Source organism: Blennius ocellaris, assembly GCF_963422515.1.
Source record: "Blennius ocellaris genome assembly, chromosome: 12".
NCBI classification, from domain to species: domain Eukaryota; kingdom Metazoa; phylum Chordata; class Actinopteri; order Blenniiformes; family Blenniidae; genus Blennius; species Blennius ocellaris.
Genome location: NC_137661.1, coordinates 27,471,044 through 27,495,598, shown reverse-complemented (window position 1 = coordinate 27,495,598; position 24,555 = coordinate 27,471,044). Strand labels below are relative to the sequence as shown.

Below are 24,555 nucleotides of genomic sequence, written 5' to 3'. Positions count from 1 at the left end.
ACGTTCTGGAGGAGGCGGGAACGTTCTGGAGGAGCGGGAACGTTCTGGAGGAGCGGGAACATGGTGTTCCAAGGTGTGAAACCTTCCTCTTCCTCCTCTTCCTCCTCTTCCTCCTCTTCCTCCTCTACCTCCTCCTCTTCCTCCTCTACCTCCTCCTCTTCCTCTTCCTCCTTCTCCTCCTCTTCCTCTTCCTCTCTTTCTCCTCTTCTTCCTCTTCCTCCTTCTCCTCCTCCTCCTCTTCCTCCTTCTCCTCCTCTCCTCTTCCTCTTCCTCCTTCTCCTCCTCCTCCTCTTCCTCCTTCTCCTTCTCCTCCTCCTCCTCTTCCTCTTCTTCTTCCTCCTCCTCTTCCTCTTCCTCTTCCTCTTCCTCTTCCTCTTCCTCTTCCTCTCCTCTTCCTCTTCCTCTTCCTCCTCTTCCTCCTCCTCTTTCTCCTCCTCTTCCTCTTCCTCTTCCTCTTCCTCTTCCTCTTCCTCTTCCTCCTCCTCTTTCTCCTCCTCTTCCTCTTCCTCTTCCTCCTCCTCTTCCTCCTCCTCTTCCTCCTTCTCCTCTTCCTCTTCCTCTTCCTCTTCCTCTTCCTCCTTCTCCTCTTCCTCTTCCTCCTTCTCCTCTTCCTCTTCCTCCTTCTCCTCTTCCTCTTCCTCCTCTTCCTCCTCCACCTTCTCCTCTTCCTCTTCCTCCTTCTCCTCTTCCTCTTCCTCCTTCTCCTCCTCCTCCTCTTCCTCTTCTTCTTCCTCCTCCTCTTCCTCTTCCTCTTCCTCTTCCTCTTCCTCTTCCTCTTCCTCTTCCTCTTCCTCCTTCTCCTCTTCCTCCTTCCTCCTTCTCCTCTTCCTCTTCCTCCTTCTCCTCTTCCTCTTCCTCCTCTTCCTCCTCCACCTTCTCCTCTTCCTCTTCCTCCTTCTCCTCTTCCTCTTCCTCCTTCTCCTCCTCCTCCTCCTCCAGTGTTGAACCACGTCTGGGAGTAAACAATGTTCTGGAAGTATTTTATTTTGGCGGCGACGTGTTTCCAGCCTCCGGCCTCCGGTGTGGTTCTGGTTCTAGAAGCTGCTTCAGGCTCCATGTTGAGGTTCTGGACCGACGGAACCGGCAGCAACAAGTGACTATTATCATTAATTATTATTATATTATTATTATTATTATTATTATTATTATTATTATTATTATTGTTGTTGTTGTGTTTATATTTGCTGGACTGAGTTTGATGGTTTTTGTTCCCTTTACTTTGAAGGTACTGAACTTTTATGGTCAAAAGCTTTACTGAAACCAACCAGGCTCTCTTCTTCCTGTTTCATATTTATGTTCCACTACTTTTCTTCCTCCTCCATCTTTTCCTCCAGGAGGAGAAACGACTTTATTCTCAGAAACACTCGAGACGTTTTCCCTCAATAAATAACGGAAAGATTCATTACAGGTCAAAGTACGGGCTGTTTTTTGCTTATGAATTGATTAATTGGCCTTTTAGAGTCGAGATGGAAAATATTTAATAAAACCCCAAATGTAAACACTGGAATATATATATATATATATATATATATATATATATATATATATATATATATATATATATATATATATATATATATATATATATATATATAGTTTTAATTGTTTTTAATTCCAGTCATTAATCTAAACAAGGACGTTTTTCCACAAACATCAAAATTATTTAATTGTGTTTTATTTAAATAGTTACTGTGGTACTTTAATAGTTACTGTGGTACTTTCCACATAGTGAAACGTCTGACGTGCCGAGTTAATGTGTTTGTCGTCCCGAAGAACATTCACTCACACACACACACACACACACACACACACACACACACACACACACACACACACACACACACACACACACACACACACACACACACACACACACACACACACACACACACACACACAGAAGTAAACCCTCCTCAGTCTTTCCTGCTCTTTGTTCACCTGTAAATACCTGAACTCTTCTTCTGTGGTGCCAGGATCCACGTCCTGTCTCCTTCAAAACAAAAGACTTTCCTCATAAAGAATATTATTTTACACTCGTGTGGCTGAAGCCTGTTGATTCCTGGAGTTTCACAATCCTGTTAATTATCAGCAGCAACGCACACACACACACACACACACACACACACACACACACACACACACACACAGGAATCCAAACTTCAGATTAGAAAAAGAAAAGGATTCCAGAGGAACATTCCTCAGCGGCGCCTCGGTCACCTGATCTCTGAGGAGGTCAAAGGTCAACTAATGAAACCTGCCAGCCTCTGGGGGGGGGGGGGGCTGCTTCAAGCTTCAACAGCAATTCAATTCAACTTTATTCATAAAGAACCAAATACAACCAAGTCATTTCCAGAAGGTTTGAACAGAAAAACTCAAGAGCAGGAAGAAACTTTGTAGGAGTGAAGGATGGAGGAGAGGAGAGATAGATAGAGGGACGGAGGAGAGGATAGATAGAGGGACGGAGGAGAGGAGAGGATAGATGGAGGAGATAATAAAATATTTCCTCAGAGGCTTTTATTCTCCAAACAGGGAAGTCGGGACGCCATTATTCATGTTCGGGGGCCCTGAGCGCCTCCCTGAGCTCCAGGTACTCCCTGTACTCCTTGTCCTCCGTCACCTCCCCGCAGTCCTCCACCCGCTCCTCCTGCAACACAACCAGCAGCTCCGTCAACCTCCAGTCACTTTATTGACTAGAGTTCTGAAAGTTGGACTTTATTGACTAGAGTTCTGAATGTTGGACTTTATTGACCGTCTGGACCAGGTGAGTTTGATTCGTCCACCTGCACCTCGCCGCCACTCACCGTTCTCTGTGGCCCCGCCCCCTGTGGCCCCGCCCCCTGCTGGGGCTGCTCACACACTTCCTGCGTCTGCAGACGGTCCAGCAGGCGGCGCCGCTCCAGCTCGAAGTACCTGGAGACGTTCAGACTCTGCAGGAGACAAAGTCCGGGGATGAGACGCTGCAGAATCCTGCTGGGAAGCGAGTGGCCGGACCGTCTCTCCTGCTTTTCCCTTTGACGGTCAGTCAAACACCCGAACACAGACGAGACGGAGCGTCTCTTGGTCTTTACCTCTTTCTTGACTGGAGCTCGCAGAGTCGGAGGAAGTTCAAAGAGGCGAAGCGTCCCGAGGTCGGCCACGGCCAGGAGCTGCTGCCGCGCTGCAGGGGACAGTCCACAACGTCCTCAACCTCCAGCAAGTCCTCGAGCCAGGAGTCTGCAACCGGTGGCTCTACAGCGGCTGTACAGCAACCTGTGGCTCTACAGCGCCTTTACAGCGGCTCTACAGAAACCTGTGGCTCTACAGCAACCTGTGGCTCTACAGCACCTTTACAGCGGCTCTACAGAAACCTGTGGCTCTACAGTGGCTCTACAGCAACCTGTGGCTCTACAGCAACCTGTGGCTCTACAGCGGCTCTACAGCAACCTGTGGCTCTACAGTGGCTGTACAGAAACCTGTGGCTCTACAGCACCTTTACAGCGGCTCTACAGAAACCTGTGGCTCTACAGTGGCTCTACAGCAACCTGTGGCTCTACAGCGGCTCTACAGCAACCTGTGGCTCTACAGCGCCTTTACAGCGGCTCTACAGAAACCTGTGGCTCTACAGCAACCTGTGGCTCTACAGCACCTTTACAGCAGCTCTACAGAAACCTGTGGCTCTACAGTGGCTCTACAGCAACCTGTGGCTCTACAGCAACCTGTGGCTCTACAGCGGCTCTACAGCAACCTGTGGCTCTACAGTGGCTCCACAGCAACCTGTGACTCTACAGTGGCTCCTCAGCAACCTGTGGCTCTACAGTGGCTCTACAGCAACCTGTGGCCCTACAGCGGCGCTACACCAACATGTGGCTCTACAGCAACCTGTGGCTCTACAGCAACCTGTGGCTCTACAGCGGCTCTCCACCAACCTGTGGCTCTACAGCAACCTGTGGCTCTACAGCGGTTCTATAGAAACCTGTGGCTCTACAGCGGCTCTACAGCGGCTCCATGAAGCTTTCACAATAATATTTCTACGTTAGCGTTCAGTTTCTTTCCTTCGCCGTCCAAACTGACGGGCGGAACGGAAGAACTCCAGGAGGAACACATGAAGAAGGAGAAGAAATGTCACAAATAGATCAAAGGAAAAGAAAGAGAAAATAGAAAAAAAGAACGAAAAGAGACTAAAATCTCCAGAACTGCCAGCGACTGTAAACGTATAAAAGGACAAAAGAGCTAAGACGTATAAACTGAAGCTGTAGAAACGTGTTGGAGGCCGAAGCCGTTCAGATCATGAGACCGCGACTCAAACGACCGAGAACATGAAAGAGCTTCAAAGCGAGACTCGAACCCTGCGAAGCTAAAAAGCAGACGAGGCGCGGCTCAGACTCACGGGAGAAGATCCGGGGCTGCAGGCAGGTGACCTTCACCTTGGTGACGTACGGGAACACGTGTGAAGGTGCGCAGGTGTCGGCCAGCAGGTTCCACGCCTCGATGCCGCCGTCGCCCCGGCCGACGAAGAAGAGGGCGGGACGGGACGGGGACCAGCACCCGGCCGTGTAGTCCTGCTCCGAGCCGGGGGACACCAGGACCGGACCGCCCTGGACCCAGACCCCCCCCCCCATGAAGACCTGAGTGGGTCTACCATCTCTAACACTCTGGGTCTGAGTGGGTCAGGACGCTTCACCGATACCGGCTTCATGAGAGTAATCGGTTACTGACAAGCTACTCCAACCTCGGACCCTTTCAAAATAAAGCAGCGTCCGACTGAAGCACTTCGAATCCCGACGTCGTCTCGGTCGCGACTTTATTCCTAAACTCTGAAACTCTGGCGGATTCGCGCGTTTTCACCTTGACGTCGTCCTTCCAGATGGCGAAGTTCCGTCCCCCGACCGTCAGGACGACGTCTCTGAAGAACGGGGACCGCTGGACGGTGTTGACCGCCCCCTGGTGGCTCCGCCCACTGAACCGAGGCCTGGTGCCTGCAGGGCGGCAGCACCGAGACGCTTTCCTCACTTTTAAGAGCCGCGAAGGCAACGTTTCCAAACAGGCGGCGGTTCGAGACGACGACTCACTGTAGGACCGCGACGACTCCTCCTGCAGCAGCTTCCAGTCTGCGTCAACGACCTCCCCGTCCTGTCGGTTCAGACTCTTTAGTACCTTAACGTCTGGAGGACTGTTTGGAGGTCTGGTGGTCTGTAGTCTGGAGGACTGTTTGGTGGTCTGTAGTCTGGAGGACTGTTCGGTGGTCTGTAGTCTGTAGTCTGGAGGACTGTTTGGAGGTCTGGTGGTCTGGAGGACTGTTTGGAGGTCTGGTGGTCTGTAGTCTGGAGGACTGGTGGTCTGTGAAACTTGTCATTTAGTCATTTAGAAACCTGATGAACGTCCCTCTGGTCTTTGTCTCTTGAGCCACAAGCAGAGACGTTGAATGTTCAGTATAAATAATAAATAAACCAAGAGCAGAGCAGAGCAGTAAAGGGGGCGGAGCATCACGGAGCAGAGAAGGGGGAGGAGCCTCACATTAACGTCAAGGAGTGTTGGTGACGCCAAGAAGAGACGGAGCAAATCAACAGGACTAAGGTGGTGGAGCTACTTGCCTCCGTCCCCAGGTAGAAGCTGGTGTCGTCGTCCTCGGCGGTGGCGGTGGCGGTGGCGGTGGCGGTGGCGGTGGTGGTGGTGGTGGCGGTGGCGGCGGAGCGTTCTGACTGGCGGCTCTCTGGGACGAACTCACAACTTTCATCTGCATTTGATTTTCAATCAAACATCAGAGAGACAAAGAAACAGACGTGAGTCAGAATGTCCTTTATTATTTCAACTTTGAAGAGTCGCCAGCGGAACGATGAGAGGTTCTGACTGGGAGGATGTTGATTGGCTGCAGGAGCTGTCAGTTATGATGATAGCATAGCGATAGCATAGTGATAGCATGGCGATAGCGTGGTGAAAGCATGGTGATAGCAAAGTGATAGCATCATGATAGCATAGTGTTATCATCATGATAGCCTAGCTATAGCATAGCAATAGCATCGTGATAGCATAGCCATAGCATGGCAGTCCTTTGCTCACACTAAAAATAAAAATAAAAGTGATAGTGTAGCGTCTACTAACATCCGGCCGCAGAGCAGCGCCCCCCGGAGGTTTAAAATGAAACACAGGCTCATTTATAAATCACATGGTTCAACGTTTATACTCGTCCTGTTAGCGGTTAGCAGCTAAATCTAGCAGAGGCGGTTCATGATTTCTAGCCTCCTGAGTTGACGACAATCAGAACCTCCTGTTCTGGCGGTGGCGCCCCCTTGTGGATGACTCTGGTTTAAGCAAGAGCCCAAAGAAAAAAAAAAACCCTTTAAAAAGCGAGTTTAAAGAAGCAGCGGCTGCTGGTCTGACCTCTGAGGCTCCAGGCCGACGGTTGCAGGCTGATCTTCAGAGGAACAAACTGTCCTCTGGACTCCGTCCTGCTCACCAACACCTGGTGGAAAGACAGCAGGCGTCCCTCAGTGTCTCACTCCGTCCCCACCGGCTGGGGGGGACGAGGAGGACGAGGAGGAGGAGGAGGAGGAGGAGGAGGAGGAGGGACCAACCCTCAGCAGTGGCTTCCACGTCTGGCCCCGGGGTGGCACATCGTCAGGGGCACAGCGGGGGGCCGGGGGGGTCGGGGGGGCCGGGGGGGTCGGGGGGGCCGCGCTCTGCTGCGCAAGGTTTGGGATCCTCACGTCCCAGAACAATACAGTGCTTCAGAAGACCGTGGACACACACACACACACACACACACACACACACACACACACACACACACACACACACACACACACACACACACACACACACAAAGTGCAGAATAGAAAAAACACATTACTAAACATATTAAAAGGTCATTCTTGTCCATCATCCATCATCCACCCATCCATCATCCATCCATCCTCCATCCATCCATCCATCCATCCATCCATCATCCATCCATCCTCCATCCATCCATCCATCCATCCTCCATCCACCATCCACCCATCCATCATCCATCCATCACCCATCCATCATCCATTAAGTTCATCAATCAGCTGCTATAACATGACAACATTCATCAAACCATGTTTGACCTTTGACCTGTGTGAGGCCTACCGGTCTGGAGAGCAGGTGACCACCTGGACTGAAGTGGTGGGTTTGTTCTCCCCAGGTAAACCCCACCTGGTCACCTGGTGGGGGGGGGGGGTGGGGGGGGGGGGGTGGAGAGAGACAGAGGGAGAGAGGGAGACAGAGGGGGGGGGGTGGTCATGGTCTTCAGGAGCAGTAAAGGGTTAATGCAGGTGAACAACATTCCTCTGGCGGGGCGTCAGTCCGCGGGGGGTCAGGGGGTCTTGGGGTCTGGGGGGCTGGGGGGTCAGGTCTACCTTGCGGCCTTCAGCTCCAGGTAGGCGGCAGGTGTGCGGCAGCCAGTGCAGGTCGGTGACGGGGGCTCTGTGGCTGCTCTCGGGGGGCGAGGCACTGCAGGCACTCACCACCGGGGGCGTCCTGTGGTTGTCCTTCTGCTCCTGAGGGGGGGGGGGGACCACACAGGAAGCAGCGCTGACCGTCACTCACACTGAGGACAAACAGAACCCCCCCCCCTCCATCCTCCACCCCCCCCCCCCCTCCCCCCCGGTGAACAGCTGGCATCTGACAGCCACTGCTGCTGTTGACTTGTGGAGTGAAGAGCAAACAGGGATGGAGAGAATGGAGGGAGGAGTGGAGGGAGAGAGGGGCGGCCACATGGAGGCAATGAAAACATGGAGTACTCCAGTACTCAGAGACGGAGGTACTCCAGTACTCCAATACTCCAGTACTCCAGTAATCTAGTATTCCAGTACTCCAGTACTCCAATACTCCAGTGCTCCAGTGCTCCAGTACTCAGTACTCCAGTACTCAGAGACGGAGGTACTCCAGTACTCCAATACTCCAGTACTCCAGTAATCTAGTACTCCAGTATTCCAGTACACCAGTACTTCAGTACTCCAGTGCTCCAGTACTCAGTACTCCAGTACTCAGTACTCAGTACTCCAGTACTCACTCTGGCTCCAGGCGGAGCCTCTTGGAGGTGCGAGGCTTGAGAAGAAACGTCCCATAAAACCACCTGAGGGCAGAAAGTTCATAAGTTAAAAACCTTCAACAGTTTGGATTTAATCACAAATTAAACTGTACAAATATTTTTAGAGTACTCGATTACTTCAGGGGAGAATTCTGGAAATACTTCCAGTTACAGTTAGAATGCAGACGATACAATGTGGTCAGTTTGTTTCTTTAAACGTCTCGATGGCAATGCGAGGTGTGACGGGGGTGTAATCTGATTACCTGTAACTACCAGAACAATCCTTCATTAATTGAACCTGGAAGGATTCTGGTAATCAGGGTTTAACTCTTGATGGGGTGGAGAAGTAAGCAGAGTATAGAGATATACACATAGAACTCTTCTCTTCTTAATCTTAAACTTCCTTTATGCTCGTATGAAAGGTCACGAAATCTTAAAAAACGAGAGAACGATGAACACCTGTCCGTTCACGCAGCCTCCGACGACGATGTTTGGGTTCAGGGGGCAGAAGTCGAAGGTCAAGACGTCGTCCGGCGCCTCCAGAACCACCTGAACAGAACCAGGAGAGGAACTCAGACTGAACGGAGGAGGAATCTGTTCTCTGACCCTCTGAAAAAACCCACTAAAGCTTCAATTCAATCGTCATGATGGGATCTGGAATCGTCTTTCACACTTGATTTAAAATAGACCAAGAGTATTTGAGGTGTTTCATGGTTGTGGAGTCCAGCAGGTCCAGTGGAGCTTCATACCAGTGACCACAGCTCATGGTACCTCCAGACCTACTGATGTTATTGATCAGGTGAACTGTGTTCGATCAATAGAACTTCTCAAATGTGTGTAAGAGAATAAGGGTCTTAAAATAACTCACTTCTTTCTATTCCTGGAGACAAAGGCCCAATCCCAATTCAATTTTGTACCGGTATCCCTACCCCTTAGCCCTCCACCTACCCCTTAGCCCTCCGTCTATCCCTTAGTCCTCCACCTACCCCTTAGCCCTCAGCCCTCCGCCTTCCCCTCCAAAACGAGGGCAAAGGCAAGTTTCAGCCCTTAGATTTGGGACACTCTCGTGAACGTGCATTTCAAAGGGGAAGGGCTAAGGGGTAGGGCTAAGGGGTAGATTTGGGATTGGCCCAAAGAGTCTGAAACGTGGGGCAGGAAGAAGGAGGGCCGAACGACGAGTCCTGCTCTTCACCTGAGAGCTGCTGGGATCGGAGAAGCAGTAGAAGACGATGAAGGCTGCTGTGACGTCGGAGGAGGAAGACTCCGCCCACTGCTCCTCCTTCATGTCCGTCAAAGCCACGGCGACCACGCCTGCAAGCAGCCAAGCACACGGCTCATCCGGCCGGCTGCTCCGGGGGGGAAATGTGAAGATCTGGGTACCTTGGCAGGTGGGGTGCCACTTCACGGAGCTGATCTTCTTGCCCTTGGAGAACCTCTGGTCCGAGAAGGCCTGGAAGAAGGTCAAAGTCTCCGAGGCCTTCAGGGCCCAGTCCCCGGCGTCGGCGGCCTGCAGAGCCTTCCAGTCGTCGGAGAACATGTTCATGTTGGCTTCCTCCTGAAGAGCCGCCGACACGCTGCAAGGAAACGGTCTGGGTGACATTTCAAGAACAAGTGTGTTTCTCGGTGTAGTGATAGCATAGCGATAGCATGGCGATAGCATAGCGATAGTATAGCGATAGTAGGGTGATAGGATAGTGGTAGCATAGCAATAGTAGGATGATAGCATAGCATTAGCATAGTGATAGCATAGTCATCCTTTGCTCACACTCTAAATAAAAATAAAAGCGAGCAGCGCCCCCCGGAGGTTTAAAATGAAATACAGGCTCATTTGTAAATCCAATGGTTCAACGTTTATGCCAATCACGTTAGCGGTTAGCAGTTAGCAGCTAAATCTAGCAGAGGTTGTTTATGATTTCAGCCTCCTGAGTTGACGACAATCAGAACCTCCTGTTTTGGTGTCGGCGCCCCCTTGTGGGCGATTCTGGTTTGAACAAAGAACCCAAAGAAAAAACAAACTTTCAAACTCCAGATGTTCAGGTTCAACTGAGGTCCGACACCAAGAATCATGTTTTCACCAGGAAACCAGGGGTTCTGGTGATGACGGGTTTCATTTTTGTCCCCCCCCCCCCCCCAACATCATTAACTTCACCTGGTGAGAACTGAGCTGCAGAAAGTCTTCAGACCGTGCGACTGGACGACGGTTGTTCTTTCCATGTCGCTCAGCTGGTTCGGCTCGTACTGAGTACAGAAGTTCTTCTGAACCTTCCTGTGAATCGGGGGAAGGAATGTGAAACCGTACAAACAAGAAACAACGGCGTCTTTTCTAATATCGTCCGAACCACCAGGTTCCGCTCGCTGGCCTGAGTCCCCGGTCGGTGGCGAGTCCGTTGATGTGCAAGGCGTACCAGAGGGTCTGGGTGGTGCTGCTCTGCAGCTTCTGCTCCACCTGAGTCCCACAGTCCCTCTGGACCTGCTTGATGCTGAAGCTGCCGTCCTGGGAGGACGGACACTTCGGGGAACTCTTCCCGGCTTCTGCGGCGTTGTGGTCGGAGAAAGAGGCCGGGAGCCCAAACCTCCTTCGGACTCGTGAGAATTCGAAGTGCAGCTGACGGCCACAAGGGGGCAGAGCAGAGACATGAAATGAAAATACACACATTTAATGTGTGTTTCACACACGACGCTACCTTTTCTCTGCTCCCACTGACGGACTGTTCGTCTATTTCCTGCTCACTGCCCAGAGACACCCAGGGCTTTGGCTCGGGGGTTTGAAGGACTTCCTCTTGGACTTCCTCTGGTGGCTCAGGCTGCGGAGCAAAGACATGATTAAGACTCATGGAGGACAAGACGGGAAACAGAAGAACGCTTGATCTGAAGAGTGGAGTGGAGAGAATTTACTGGAGTCGTGTACCCTGTCTTCCTTAAGCCATTCTGACTGGTAGGCTGTTACGCTGTTGATTGGCTGCAGGAGCTGTCAGCCATGGTGATAGCATAGCAATAGCATAGCAATAGCATAGCATAGCAGTCCTTTGCTCACACTCAAAATAAAAACGATGGTGTAGTGTTGACGACAATCAGAATCGCTTGCAAACTCCAGATTTTTGGTTTCCACCGAGGAAACCAGGGTTTCTGGTGACGAATGCTTTAAATGCAAAGTGTAATCTGATTACTGCCGATAAAACTTACACTGAATATTCTGTCCCTGGCTTCAGGTGTCAGGACCAGGTAGAAACTCTGACCGTAGGTGAAGTTCCAGTCATAAACCAGCAACATCGTCTCCTCCGGGTAGTCCTGTCGAGGACAAGGAGGAATTCAAGGGTAGGTATTGGTTGAAAATGTCCATCAGTCCCTCAGTGGGGGACAGAACAGGCGAAAGACTTAAAGGCATGAGGATACTGAGTGTCTCACGATACTGTGATCTGGATGTGTGACGGAAACTCACAGCACCAAGTCTGAGTATCTTATAGGAGAGACTGTTGTCACTAGTGTGGAGAGATGAAAGAGTCGTGAAGGTAGAAGGTAAAGCACGATGGACACAGTGGATTTAACTAAACATGTCTTTCTGCTGGTTCCCCTTCACTTCAGGCCTGAGCACCATCAGGGTGTTTAGGGTCTGAACACCATCAGGGTGTTTAGGGTCTGAGCACCATCAGGGTGTTTAGTGTCTGAGCACCATCACTGAGTGGACAGGGTGTTTAGGGTCTGAGCACCATCACAGTGTGTTTAGTGTCTGAGCACCATCACTGAGTGGACAGGGTGTTTAGGGTCTGAGCACCATCACAGTGTGTTTAGTGTCTGAGCACCATCACTGAGTGGACAGGGTGTTTAGGGTCTGAGCACCATCACAGTGTGTTTAGTGTCTGAGCACCATCACAGTGTGTTTAGTGTCTGAGCACCATCACTGAGTGGACAGGGTGTTTAGGGTCTGAGCACCATCACTGAGTGGACAGGGTGTTTAGGGTCTGAGCACCATCACAGTGTGTTTAGGGTCTGAGCACCATCAGAGTGTTTAGGGTCTGAGCACCATCACAGAGTGTTTAGGGTCTGAGCACCATCACAGTGTGTTTAGGGTCTGAGCACCATCAGAGTGTTTAGGGTCTGAGCACCATCACAGAGTGTTTAGGGTCTGAGCACCATCACAGTGTGTTTAGGGTCTGAGCACCATCAGGGTGTTTAGGGTCTGAGCACCATCAGAGTGTTTAGGGTCTGAGCACCATCAGAGTGTTTAGGGTCTGAGCACCATCACAGGGTGTTTAGGGTCTGAGCACCATCAGAGTGTTTAGGGTCTGAGCACCATCAGTGTGTTTAGGGTCTGAGCACCATCAGGGTGTTTAGTGTCTGAGCACCATCAGTGTGTTTAGGGTCTGAGCACCATCAGGGTGTTTAGGGTCTGAGCACCAGTGGGTCAGGCTCACCAGTACATTCTGCTTGACGGGGCTGAAATCCGACACGGCCGCCTTCGTCTTCATGTCTCGTACGATGTCGTCCTTTTTCAGCAGCTTGTAGGGATTGTCCCTGGTGACGTCCTCGTCGGCACGACAACCCAGCAGCTCCTGAGTGGCCGATGTGAGGACCAGAGGGAAGACAGCGTCCGGGTGATCTTAAAGACACAGAGTTCATTGAGTGTGGAGCGACCGGCGGGTGCTACCAGGCTGCTGCTAACCTCACCTGTACCTGTACCTGTACCTGTACCTGTACCTCTACCTCTACCTGCACCTGTACCTGTACTTGTACTTGTACTTGTACTTGTACCTGTACCTGTATCTGTACCTGTACCTGCACCTGCACCTGCACCTGCACCTGCACCTGCACCTGCACCTGCACCTGTACCTGTACCTGTACCTGTACCTGTACCTGTACTTGTACTTGTACCTGTACCTGGGCTCTTCCTCTCCGAATTCCTGGAGGACTTCCTTCTCTTTGGCGCCATTCTTCCTCTGTACTGTCTGGTGGGAAGAGGTGGAGGAGGGTGGAGGTGGAGAAGGGCAGGAGGAGGAGGAGGAGGAGGAGGAGGAGGAGGAGGAGGAGGAGGAGGAGGAGGGTCAGTCAGGGCAGATTGAGGAGTCTGGCTCCACCACTTTCAAGAGACATTCTGTCACTTTGATCTTTTCCACTATTTGGGGATTTATTAAAGAAACGGTTAAAGATACAGATATTGAGTAACAATATACATCATGTTGTTCTGCACCAACACACCTGATGAGTATCTTTGTTGGTCGTTCTGCTACAGACGCTGCAGAGTGAGACTCGTTATTGAGCACCAGCTTCATGGGACCAGGTCAGGAATGAACGCTGCTTTGCATCTGCTGCCATCTAGTGGTGGAGTTCAGTCACTGACCACTAGTTAAACATGTTTAACTAGTTAAACATGTTCAAACATGGTTAACTAGTGGCTGATGGTTCACGTCGTGTGGTTGTGGTCAGGATGTGACGTGTTTCCAACGGTGCAGGACGAGGGAGATAATAATAATAATAATAATAATAATAATGATAATAATAATAATAACAACAAGAATAACAACAACAATAATAATGATGATGATAACAACAGCAACAATACTAATAATGATGATGATGATAACAACAACAACAACAATAATAATAATGATGATGATAACAACAACAACAACAACAATAATAATAATGATGATGATAACAACAACAACAACAATAATAATAATAATAATAATAATAATAATGATTATGATGATGATATTAATAATGATCTGATAAAGATCCAATAAACAATCTAATAAAACAATCTGATAAACAATCTTATAAAACGATCTGATAAAGCGATCTGGTAAAACGAGAGTTCATGTTGGAGGTAAACAGCAGCTCCAGAGTAACGAGAGTACTTACCGTGGATCCAGCCCGTTACTCCCTCGGTGTGTCCGCCGTGACACTGTTTGGTTGCCATGGGTCACAAGACAGCGGAGAGGGAGGCGGGGCTTAGAATGACTGACAGGCCGATCAGCCACTCAGCTGTCAGATCGTTCCCGGGTCACGTGACGTACCTGCACGGCGGACTGAGGACACACGGGACTCTTCAGGTGCAGCTGCGGGACTTCCGGCCCCGGGAATCGTCCTGTCGTCGTTTAAAGGAGCAAAACAAACCGTTTTCATTAATCGTCTCGTGACTCGGTGCTTCGTGTTTCAAAGTAAAAGCGGTGGCAGACTGTGCTCGTTCTGCTCCGGACAGGTGAGAAGCCCCGAGCTTACCTGGTTTACCTGTTCACCTGTTCACCTGTTCACCTGGTCACCTGGTTACCTGTTCACCTGGTCACCTGGTTACCTGGTCACCTGGTCACCTGATTACCTGGTTACCTGGTTACCTGGTTCACCTGTTCAGGTACGTTGATCAGGTTCCTGTTTTCTCGACTGATCAAACTAAATACTTTTAACACTGGAAGATAATTATACGTCGTAATTACTGAATACTAGCAGTTTTACTTCTTCCTGTGTGTGTGTGTGTGTGTGTGTGTGTGTGTGTGTGTGTGTGTGTGTGTGTGTGTGTGTGTGGAGGAGTACATGATATTTTTACTACATAAAGGTCATTATATTGTATAACTATTGTATATTGGAGAAGTGGTAGGATTAGATAAGTTTTACTTCAAAAACCTTTTCAGATTGGCTATAGGGTGTGTGTATATATATATATATATATATATATATGTGTGTGTGTGTGTGTGTGTGTGTGTGTAAGTGTACTTGAATATAGGTTATCTTTTTTAAAATATATATTTTTTATTTAACTTTAAGAGTTTATATAAGGATTTATATATATATATATATATATATATATATATATATATATATATATATATACATACAGTATGTGTGTGTGTGTGTGTACTTGAATATAGGTTATCATTTAAAAAAAAAAAATTTTTATTTAACTTTAAATATATTATCACTTAATGGTTTATATAAGGATATATATATATATATATATATATATATATATATATATATATGTATATGTGTGTGTACACTTGAATATAAGTGATTTTTTTTAATTTAACTTTAAATATATTATCACTAAAGAGTTTATATAGACGGATTTGTGTGTGTGTGTGTATATATATATATGTGTGTGTGTGTGTGTGTGTGTGTGTGTGTACTTGAATATAGGTTATCTTTTTTTTAATGTTTTAATTTAACTTTAAATAAATTATCAGTAAAGGGTTTATATAAGGATATATATAATATATATATGTATATATATGTGTGTGTGTGTGTGTAGCTGGAGTGTATATATGATTACTCAGATGTAAATTACATAATGTCTCCATGTCTTTTTAAACTCCTACAATGTCTTTGTGTGACTTTGAACCCCACAGACATGGAGGATTCCAGCGACGGGTTGGAGACACCAGAGACCTTTCCCCGGGCGGAGGAGGAGGTGGAGGAGGAGGGAGTGAACATCCTCAGGAGGAAGATAAAGTACTTCTTCATGAACCCCTGTGAGAAATACCACGCTCGTGGACGGAAACCCTGGAAACTCACGCTGCAGATCGTCAAAATCGCCGTGGTCACCGTCCAGGTGCTGAAGTGACACCGTCTCGTCTTCACCTCCACCCGCCGTTTATTCCCGACGATAAGCCGCCACTTTTTTCCTAAACGCTTTGAACCCTGCTTTGAACCTGCTTAGAACCTGCTTTGAACCTGCATTGAACCTGCTTTGAACCTGCTTTGAACCATGTGGCTAATTTATGGGTTTCTACTGGTTTAACGGGCTTCATGCTGCCAGATTCTACTTCCTCGTGTCGTCGTGATGTTTTTAGCCTCTGCTTCTCTAAAACTGGCCTTTAAAAATGACATTTGTACTTCTTGGTGAACTCGTCTGCTGCTTCCTGGTCCGGAGCTCCAGATGCTGACTGACGTCGATGATGCGTTCAGGTGCATCACGTAAACTAGACCGCTGGACTCTAGTGGCTGAGGAATCTTCCTCCACTGAGTCACAATCAGTAAATAACTGATAAAATACTTTATCAACAGAGAGAAAACACTTTGTGGTTATGTGTCTGTCTCTCTGTGTCTCTGTCTGTCTCTGTCTCTCTTTGTCTCTGTCTCTCTGTGTCTCTGTCTGACTGTGGCTTCTCAGCAGGAGCACTCGGCACAACACAGCAATTCCCTGCAGTATGAAAGACAGATTTGCGAGAATTGATGAAAATATGATCAATCCCCGTGTTCACACATGAAAACCTGCGTCTTATCGTCAAGTGCAGCTGATAGAAGGTTTTTTTTTGTTAGGTTTTGCAGGTGCGGCTTACATTCAGGTGCTCTGTAGCAGTGTTGTTCTACCTTTTTGAGCCAAGGGACACTTTTTTCTTTGGAAAAATCTCGAGGCACACCACCACCCGAAAATGTTAAAATTTGAAATGCTTTAGCCTCTATTAACAATATAAAGTCTTTCTCATCAAAGTTTTATCAACAGGAATCAAGTAAATCCAGAAACCAAGGACTTTTTTTAATAGTGCCTCCGTCAGTGTGAAACCTGGACCTGATGGATGAAGAGCTGAGATCCTGGTTCACATTCTTCCTTTTCAAAAACTTCTCCATCACTGTCACTGACACAGTACTTTGATACAAGATGGTAGCAGGAGGTGGAGATGAACCACACTGACGTCTGTCACTTTACATTTCACCGGCAAAGTTCTGTGCTGCCCTCTAGTGGTGAAGAGTATTTATACATGATTACTCTGCAACACACTGTCGCCGTGAGAGCAAATGATTTTTAGAAAAAAATGTGAAATTGGATAATTTCCCACGGCTCACCTGACGATCTGGAGGAAACACCAGTGTGCCGCGGCACAGCGGTTGAAAAACACTGGTCTATAGTCTGGAAAACACGGTAGCCATCTTGCTTTTCTCTCTCACGGCAGCTGGTGTTGTTCGGCCTGAGCAACCAGATGGTCGTGACGTTCAAGGAGGAGAACCTGCTGACGTTCAAACACCTGTTCCTGAAGGGTTACGCCGACGGAGGCCCGGAGACCTCCGCCCTCTACCGGCAGGCCGACGCCTACGACCACATCCACCACGTCATCCGCCAGGTGAGGAGTCGGGATTCCTCTGCGCTCCGGGAAAACCGCTGGGCGTCTATAGGCCGGACAAACCCGGCGGGGCAGAGGTTCCGTCATGTGACTGTACTTTGCGCGAGGCGTTGGGCCAATCAGACGCCGCCGCTGTTGATTCTGCGGAAACGAACTGGAAGTTTATTGTGAAAAGGAAAAAAACTGTCCAAAGTCACACGTTGCAAAAACAAACGTTTACAATACACAGACAGGTTTTCACCTCTCAAGAAATAACAACAATCAGGCAAAACAGAATAAAAGTAGAAAATCCTTTCATCTCCCGCTCTGTAAGGGACGTGCTTTTATTCTGGAAGGGTCGTTACGGACGTTTTACTGAACCTTCAGAATTTTGTGTCTCAAAGGTGCAGGACGACTCCCTCAGAGGAAAAAACGTCTGAAAAAAATACAAATAAAATAATGATAATATTAATAATAATAAAAGTAAACAACTGCCCAGGATCGTCCGTCAACACGTTCTTGCTTTCATCTCTCTCTTTCATTTTTTTTTTTTCAATCTCCTGTGAAATTCAGCCAAAAGAACCCCCAAATAAATCAGTTTATATTCCTGTTTGCAGTTTGGACTCCTGCACAACACCACCGTGGGGAATCACGAGTACGAGCGCAGCGACGGCGGCGGCTTCACGCCGCTGGCGCTGTGCCAGCAGTTCTACAGGAACGGAACCATCTACCCCGGAAACGACACCTTCGAGATCGACACCCACGTGGACACCGGTAAGGCGACCGGGGCGTTCGGACGATTTAGCCGTCACGGTAAAAGCTGCGATGTAGGGAAGCCGAGGCCACGCGCCCCTGAAGACTGACGGCGCCCTCCAGAGGTCAGGAGGTCAAACTGCAGCACCAAATATGTCCATTTTTATTTAAAAGCACAAAACTGAAACGATTCAAAGAAATGGACACAGTGAATACAAAATAAGACGTAATACTGTTATTGTTGTTGTTGTTGTTGTTGTTGATGTCCTGCAGAATGCCTCCAGGTTTATCCCGCTGATCCGCCGCCACAGTTTCAACTCTACTTCAGGAGGTTTGTGTTCCTGCTTTAACACTCGTTGGCTCTGTCGGCTGGTGGAACGTCAGCTCAGGAACCTGCTGTTCCTCCAGGATGCTTTCCGTCAGGATCACCTTCGTCCTGAAGGCCATCAACCTGCAGACCGTGAGGCACCGCGAGCTGCCGGACTGCTACGACTTCGCCGTCACCGTACGTCACCTGACTTCCCCTACATGGCTCCGTGAGCTCCGGAGCTCCCGGTCAGGCTTCGGTTCCGGGCCCGGAGAACCGTGTATTCCCTCTGGATCCTGGCCTCCTCGCTGTTTTTACTCATTCTGTTAAGATGTTTAGTGCAAAAATAGGGAACAACCGAACATCCAAATGACCAAACAACCAAACAACCAAACGTCCAAATGACCAAACATCTAAACATCCAAACAACCAAACATCCAAACATCCAAACGCCCAAACAACCAAACATCCAAACATCCAAACATCTAAATGACCAAACATCCAAACATCCAAACAGCCAAACGACCAAACGCCCAAACAACCAAACATCCAAACAACCAAACATCTAAACGACCAAACATCTAAACATCCAAACAACCAAACATCCAAACAACCAAACATCTAAACGACCAAACCTCTAAACATCCAAACGACCAAACGACCAAACATCCAAACATCCAAACAACCAAACATCTAAACGACCAAACCTCTAAACATCCAAACGACCAAACGACCAAACAACCAAACGCCCAAACAACCAAACATCTAAACGACCAAACATCTAAACATCCAAACAACCAAACATCCAAACAACCAAACATCTAAACGACCAAACATCTAAACATCCAAACAACCACACATCCAAACGACCAAACGACCAAACAACCAAACATCCAAACAACCAAACATCCAAACGACCAAACGACCAAACAACCAAACAGCCAAACGACCAAACATCCAAACGACCAAACAACCAAACATCTAAACGACCAAACATCTAAACATCCAAACAACCAAACATCCAAACAACCAAACATCCAAACGACCAAACGACCAAACAGCCAAACGACCAAACAACCAAACAACCAAACAACCAAACGCCCAAACAACCAAACATCTAAACATCCAAACAACCAAACAGCCAAACGACCAAACAACCAAACAACCAAACAACCAAACAACCAAACGCCCAAACAACCAAACATCTAAACATCCAAACCACCAAACGCCCAAACGACCAAACATCTAAGCATCTCAGGCTGCAGAGGTTCCTGGAAAGGCCTCGTCTCCGTCCTGAACCACGTCTGCCCGACAGGTCACCTTCAACAATGAGGCTCACAGCGGCAGGATGAAGGTGGAGCTGGAAACCGACGTGGACATAAACGAGTGCAGAGACTGGAAAGTGTCTGGAGCCTGTGAGTTCCTTCGCCGTCGCCGCTTCGCGCAGTGGAGCAGTTAAACCTCCGGACTGAGAACTTCCTGTGTTCCTGCAGCTGCCAAGAACGTCTACGTGACGGTGCTGTTCGACTGCCTCATCGTGGTGATGTGCCTCGCCTCCTTCACGCTCTGCACGCGCTCAGTGATCAACGGCGTGCTGCTGCAGCGGGTGAGTACTACAGTCGCCACGGTTTGAACATGAAATACTCACAATCAGGTTTTAGTAGTACTTAAAGTATATATTATTGACGTTTTTGCCTGCTTGTCACTGGTATTTGTGTACGAGTGCCGTCAGTAGTTTTCTATATTTGTTTTGTTAAGAGTCTGTTGCAATGACGACTGACGGTAGAATGTTGATCCTTCATTCTTCTGCTGCACTTTCTCTCTGTTGTGTAGCACTATGCTAATGCTATGCTATCATTATGCTAATGCTATGCTATCAGTATGCTGATGCAATACTATCACTATGCTATGACTGTGCTAATGCTATGCTGTCATTATGCTATTATTATGTTATCACGATGCTAATGCTATGTTATCATTATGCTATCATTATGCTCATGCTATGCTATCAGTATGCTATCACTATGCTAATGCTATCAGTATTCTATCACTGTGCTAATGCTATGCTGTCATTATACTATCAGTAAGCTATTGCTATGCTATCACCATGACTGACAGCTCCTGCAGCCAATCACCAGTCAGAACCTCTCATGTTCTCTCTGAGAGGAAGTTGTGGGATGAAACAGGGTCAGAACGAAGAGACTGGAGACGTGAGAATAGCTGATGACTCCTTTAAAGTTACCTTTAATGATAGAAAACGAGTAATAAATGCAGTAACATGTCCCTGTAGCGACTGCGACGCCACCTGTGTTGTGTTCTGTACAGGAGTACTCCGCCTACTGCAGGGGGCGCTGTGGTAAAGACGTGCCGTGGTCCGACCGGCTGGAGTTCGTGAACGGTTGGTACATCCTGATCATCGCCAGCGACATGCTCACCATCGTCGGCTCCATCCTCAAGATGGAGATCCAGACTAAGGTAAGGAACATCTGGGCCTCGGTTGACTGACGAACACGACAGAGCGGCGGGAACATCTGGCCGTGGTTGACGGGTGACGTGGTTTCAGGTCACCACCAACTACGACGTGTGCAGCATCTTCCTGGGGTTGGGCACCATGTTCGTCTGGATCGGCGTCATCCGCTACATGGGCTACTTCAAGAAGTACAACGTAAGACCGCTTCTCCCTGCACCAAAACGAAAAAAGAGGAATAGAGCTACACTCGGTAGAGTGTAGTTTTAAGTAGAGCTACACTCGGTAGAGCGCAGACTTTCACCGACGCCACATTTGTTCGCAGAACCGAGTTAGCGTGGCTAGCGTGATAGCCGTTGGTTCTAAACTAACCTGTCGGGTAGCGACATTACCGAAACACTGAGCAGCGGGGCGTCTCCACGGCAACAGACGCTGATCTCCTTTGATCTCCTCCATCGAACAGCCTCGGCTGCAGCAGTTGTGTTCAAAGTTCAATCCAGAATAAATCTAACCCGTCTCCAGATCCTCATCCTGACGCTGCGGGCGGCGTTCCCAAACGTCATCCGCTTCATCTGCTGCGCGGGAATCGTCTACCTGAGCTACTGCTTCTGCGGCTGGGTCGTCCTCGGGCCGTACCACGAGAAGGTACCGCCCGCTCGGGCTGCCAGATGAAGGTGGAGGTGAGGATGATGAGGGTTGACCTGTCCGCCCGTTTCAGTTCCGGACCCTGAACACGGTGTCGGAGTGTCTGTTCTCGCTGATCAACGGCGACGACATGTTCCCCACCTTCGTCAACATGGGGCAGAAGAGCCGCCTGGTGTGGGTCTTCAGCAGAGTCTACCTCTACAGCTTCGTGTCGCTCTTCATCTACATGATCCTCAGCCTCTTCATCACCATCATCACCGACACCTACGACACCATCAAGGTGACGGCCGCTGCTGCTTTGAAGCTCCAGAGCCCCCTAGTGGTGGAAACTATAGTACTTTTAAACAGCTAGTGAATAGAGAGCCCCCTAGTGGTGGAAACTATAGTGCTTTTAAACAGCTAGTGAATAGAGAGCCCCCTGGTGGTGGAAACTATAGTACTTTTAAACAGCTAGAGAATAGAGAGCCCCCTGGTGGTGGAAACTATAGCACTTTTAAACAGCTAGTGAATAGAGAGCCCCCTAGTGGTGGAAACTATAGTACTTTTAAACAGCTAGTGAATAGAGAGCCCCCTAGTGGTGGAAACTATAGTTTTAAACAGTTAGTGAATAGAGAGCCCCCTAGTGGTGGAAACTATAGCACTTTTAAACAGCTAGTGAATAGAGAGCCCCCTAGTGGTGGAAACTATAGCACTTTTAAACAGCGAGTGAATAGAGAGCCCCCTAGTGGTGGAAACTATAGTTTTAAACAGTTAGTGAATAGAGAGCCCCCTAGTGGTGGAAACTATAGTTTTAAACAGTTAGTGAATAGAGAGCCCCCTAGTGGTGGAAACTATAGTACTTTTAAACAGCGAGTGAATAGAGAGCCCCCTAGTGGTGGAAACTATAGTTTTAAACAGTTAGTGAATAGAGAGCCCCCTAGTGGTGGAAACTATAGTACTTTTAAACAGCTAGAGAATAGAGAGCCTCCTAGTGGTGGAAACTATAGCACTTTTAAACAGTTAGTGAATAGAGAGCCCCCTAGTGGTGGAAACTATAGCACTTTTAAACAGCTAGAGAATAGAGAGCCCCTAGTGGTGGAAACTATAGCACTTTTAAACAGTTAGTGAATAGAGAGCCCCTAGTGGTGGAAACTATAGCACTTTTAAACAGCTAGTGAATAGAGAGCCCCCTAGTGGTGGAAACTATCGTAATTTTAAACAGTTAGTGAATAGAGAGCCCCCTAGTGGTGGAAACTATAGTACTTTTAAACAGTTAGTGAATAGAGAGCCCCCTAGTGGTGGAAACTATAGTACTTTTACACAGCGAGTGAATAGAGAGCCCCCTAGTGGTGGAAACTATAGTTTTAAACAGTTAGTGAATAGAGAGCCCCCTAGTGGTGGAAACTATAGTACTTTTAAACAGTTAGTGAATAGAGAGCCCCCTAGTGGTGGAAACTATAGTACTTTTAAACAGCGAGTGAATAGAGAGCCCCCTAGTGGTGGAAACTATAGTTTTAAACAGTTAGTGAATAGAGAGCCCCCTAGTGGTGGAAACTATAGCACTTTTAAACAGCTAGAGAATAGAGAGCCCCCTAGTGGTGGAAACTATAGTACTTTTAAACAGTTAGTGAATAGAGAGCCCCCTAGTGGTGGAAACTATAGTACTTTTAAACAGCGAGTGAATAGAGAGCCCCCTAGTGGTGGAAACTATAGTTTTAAACAGTTAGTGAATAGAGAGCCCCCTAGTGGTGGAAACTATAGCACTTTTAAACAGCTAGAGAATAGAGAGCCCCCTAGTGGTGGAAACTATAGTACTTTTAAACAGTTAGTGAATAGAGAGCCCCCTAGTGGTGGAAACTATAGCACTTTTAAACAGCTAGAGAATAGAGAGCCCCCTAGTGGTGGAAACTATAGTACTTTTAAACAGTTAGTGAATAGAGAGCCTCCTACTGGTGGAAACTATAGTACTTTTAAACAGCGAGTGAATAGAGAGCCCCCTAGTGGTGGAAACTATAGTTTTAAACAGTTAGTGAATAGAGAGCCCCCTAGTGGTGGAAACTATAGCACTTTTAAACAGTTAGTGAATAGAGAGCCCCCTAGTGGTGGAAACTATAGCACTTTTAAACAGTTAGTGAATAGAGAGCCCCCTAGTGGTGGAAACTATAGCACTTTTAAACAGTTAGAGAATAGAGAGCCCCCTAGTGGTGGAAACTATAGCACTTTTAAACAGTTAGTGAATAGAGAGCCCCCTAGTGGTGGAAACTATAGCACTTTTAAACAGTTAGTGAATAGAGAGCCCCCTAGTGGTGGAAACTATAGCACTTTTAAACAGTTAGTGAATAGAGAGCCCCCTAGTGGTGGAAACTATAGTACTTTTAAACAGCGAGTGAATAGAGAGCCTCCTAGTGGTGGAAACTATAGTATTTTAAACAGCTAGTGAATAGAGAGCCCCCTAGTGGTGGAAACTATAGTACTTTTAAACAGTTAGTGAATAGAGAGCCCCCTAGTGGTGGAAACTATAGTACTTTTAAACAGCGAGTGAATAGAGAGCCCCCTAGTGGTGGAAACTATAGTACTTTTAAACAGTTAGTGAATAGAGAGCCCCCTAGTGGTGGAAACTATAGTACTTTTAAACAGCGAGTGAATAGAGAGCCTCCTAGTGGTGGAAACTATAGTTTTAAACAGTTAGTGAATAGAGAGCCCCCTAGTGGTGGAAACTATAGTACTTTTAAACAGCGAGTGAATAGAGAGCCCCCTAGTGGTGGAAACTATAGTTTTAAACAGTTAGTGAATAGAGAGCCCCCTAGTGGTGGAAACTATAGTACTTTTAAACAGTTAGTGAATAGAGAGCCCCCTAGTGGTGGAAACTATAGTACTTTTAAACAGTTAGTGAATAGAGAGCCCCCTAGTGGTGGAAACTATAGTACTTTTAAACAGCGAGTGAATAGAGAGCCCCCTAGTGGTGGAAACTATAGTTTTAAACAGTTAGTGAATAGAGAGCCCCCTAGTGGTGGAAACTATAGTACTTTTAAACAGCTAGAGAATAGAGAGCCCCCTGGTGGTGGAAACTATAGCACTTTTAAACAGCTAGAGAATAGAGAGCCCCCTAGTGGTGGAAACTATAGCACTTTTAAACAGTTAGTGAATAGAGAGCCCCCTAGTGGTGGAAACTATAGTACTTTTAAACAGCTAGTGAATAGAGAGCCTCCTAGTGGTGGAAACTATAGTATTTTAAACAGCTAGTGAATAGAGAGCCCCCTAGTGGTGGAACATTATAGTATTTTAAACAGCGAGTGAATAGAGAGCCTCCTAGTGGTGGAAACTATAGTATTTTAAACAGCTA

At 47.9% G+C, this 24,555-nt stretch overlaps 2 protein-coding genes across 2 annotated transcripts in view; one reads left to right on the top strand and one right to left on the bottom strand.

Moving 5' to 3' along the window:
• Window positions 1-2,545: 2,545 nt before the first annotated feature.
• dnai3 (dynein axonemal intermediate chain 3) lies at window positions 2,546-13,266 on the bottom strand (the record flags this gene model as incomplete). Its single annotated transcript, XM_080506342.1, has 21 exons — window positions 13,223-13,266; window positions 12,905-12,972; window positions 12,442-12,626; window positions 11,213-11,317; window positions 10,714-10,833; window positions 10,390-10,634; window positions 10,179-10,295; window positions 9,410-9,603; window positions 9,222-9,340; window positions 8,489-8,578; window positions 8,012-8,074; window positions 7,356-7,496; window positions 7,087-7,160; window positions 6,552-6,702; window positions 6,358-6,439; window positions 5,049-5,237; window positions 4,825-4,955; window positions 4,367-4,637; window positions 3,069-3,157; window positions 2,802-2,927; window positions 2,546-2,644 (listed from the first exon to the last, which is right to left on the bottom strand). Exons 2-21 carry the CDS (start codon window positions 12,954-12,956, stop codon window positions 2,546-2,548), a joined length of 2,643 nt encoding a protein of 880 aa, XP_080362468.1. The 5' UTR covers window positions 12,957-12,972; window positions 13,223-13,266.
• A 2,105-nt stretch (window positions 13,267-15,371) lies between these two features.
• LOC308137589 (mucolipin-3-like) overlaps window positions 15,372-24,555 on the top strand; it is a gene marked incomplete at its 5' end in the record, with an annotated part of 14,193 nt that continues 5,009 nt past the window's right edge. The window contains 11 exons of the mRNA XM_080506341.1: window positions 15,372-15,572; window positions 16,915-17,082; window positions 17,679-17,835; window positions 18,088-18,145; window positions 18,223-18,319; window positions 19,437-19,536; window positions 19,615-19,727; window positions 20,447-20,596; window positions 20,685-20,786; window positions 21,111-21,233; window positions 21,307-21,513. Of these exons, the coding sequence (XP_080362467.1) occupies window positions 15,372-15,572; window positions 16,915-17,082; window positions 17,679-17,835; window positions 18,088-18,145; window positions 18,223-18,319; window positions 19,437-19,536; window positions 19,615-19,727; window positions 20,447-20,596; window positions 20,685-20,786; window positions 21,111-21,233; window positions 21,307-21,513 (1,476 nt within the window). The remainder of the gene's footprint in view (window positions 15,573-16,914; window positions 17,083-17,678; window positions 17,836-18,087; window positions 18,146-18,222; window positions 18,320-19,436; window positions 19,537-19,614; window positions 19,728-20,446; window positions 20,597-20,684; window positions 20,787-21,110; window positions 21,234-21,306; window positions 21,514-24,555) is intronic.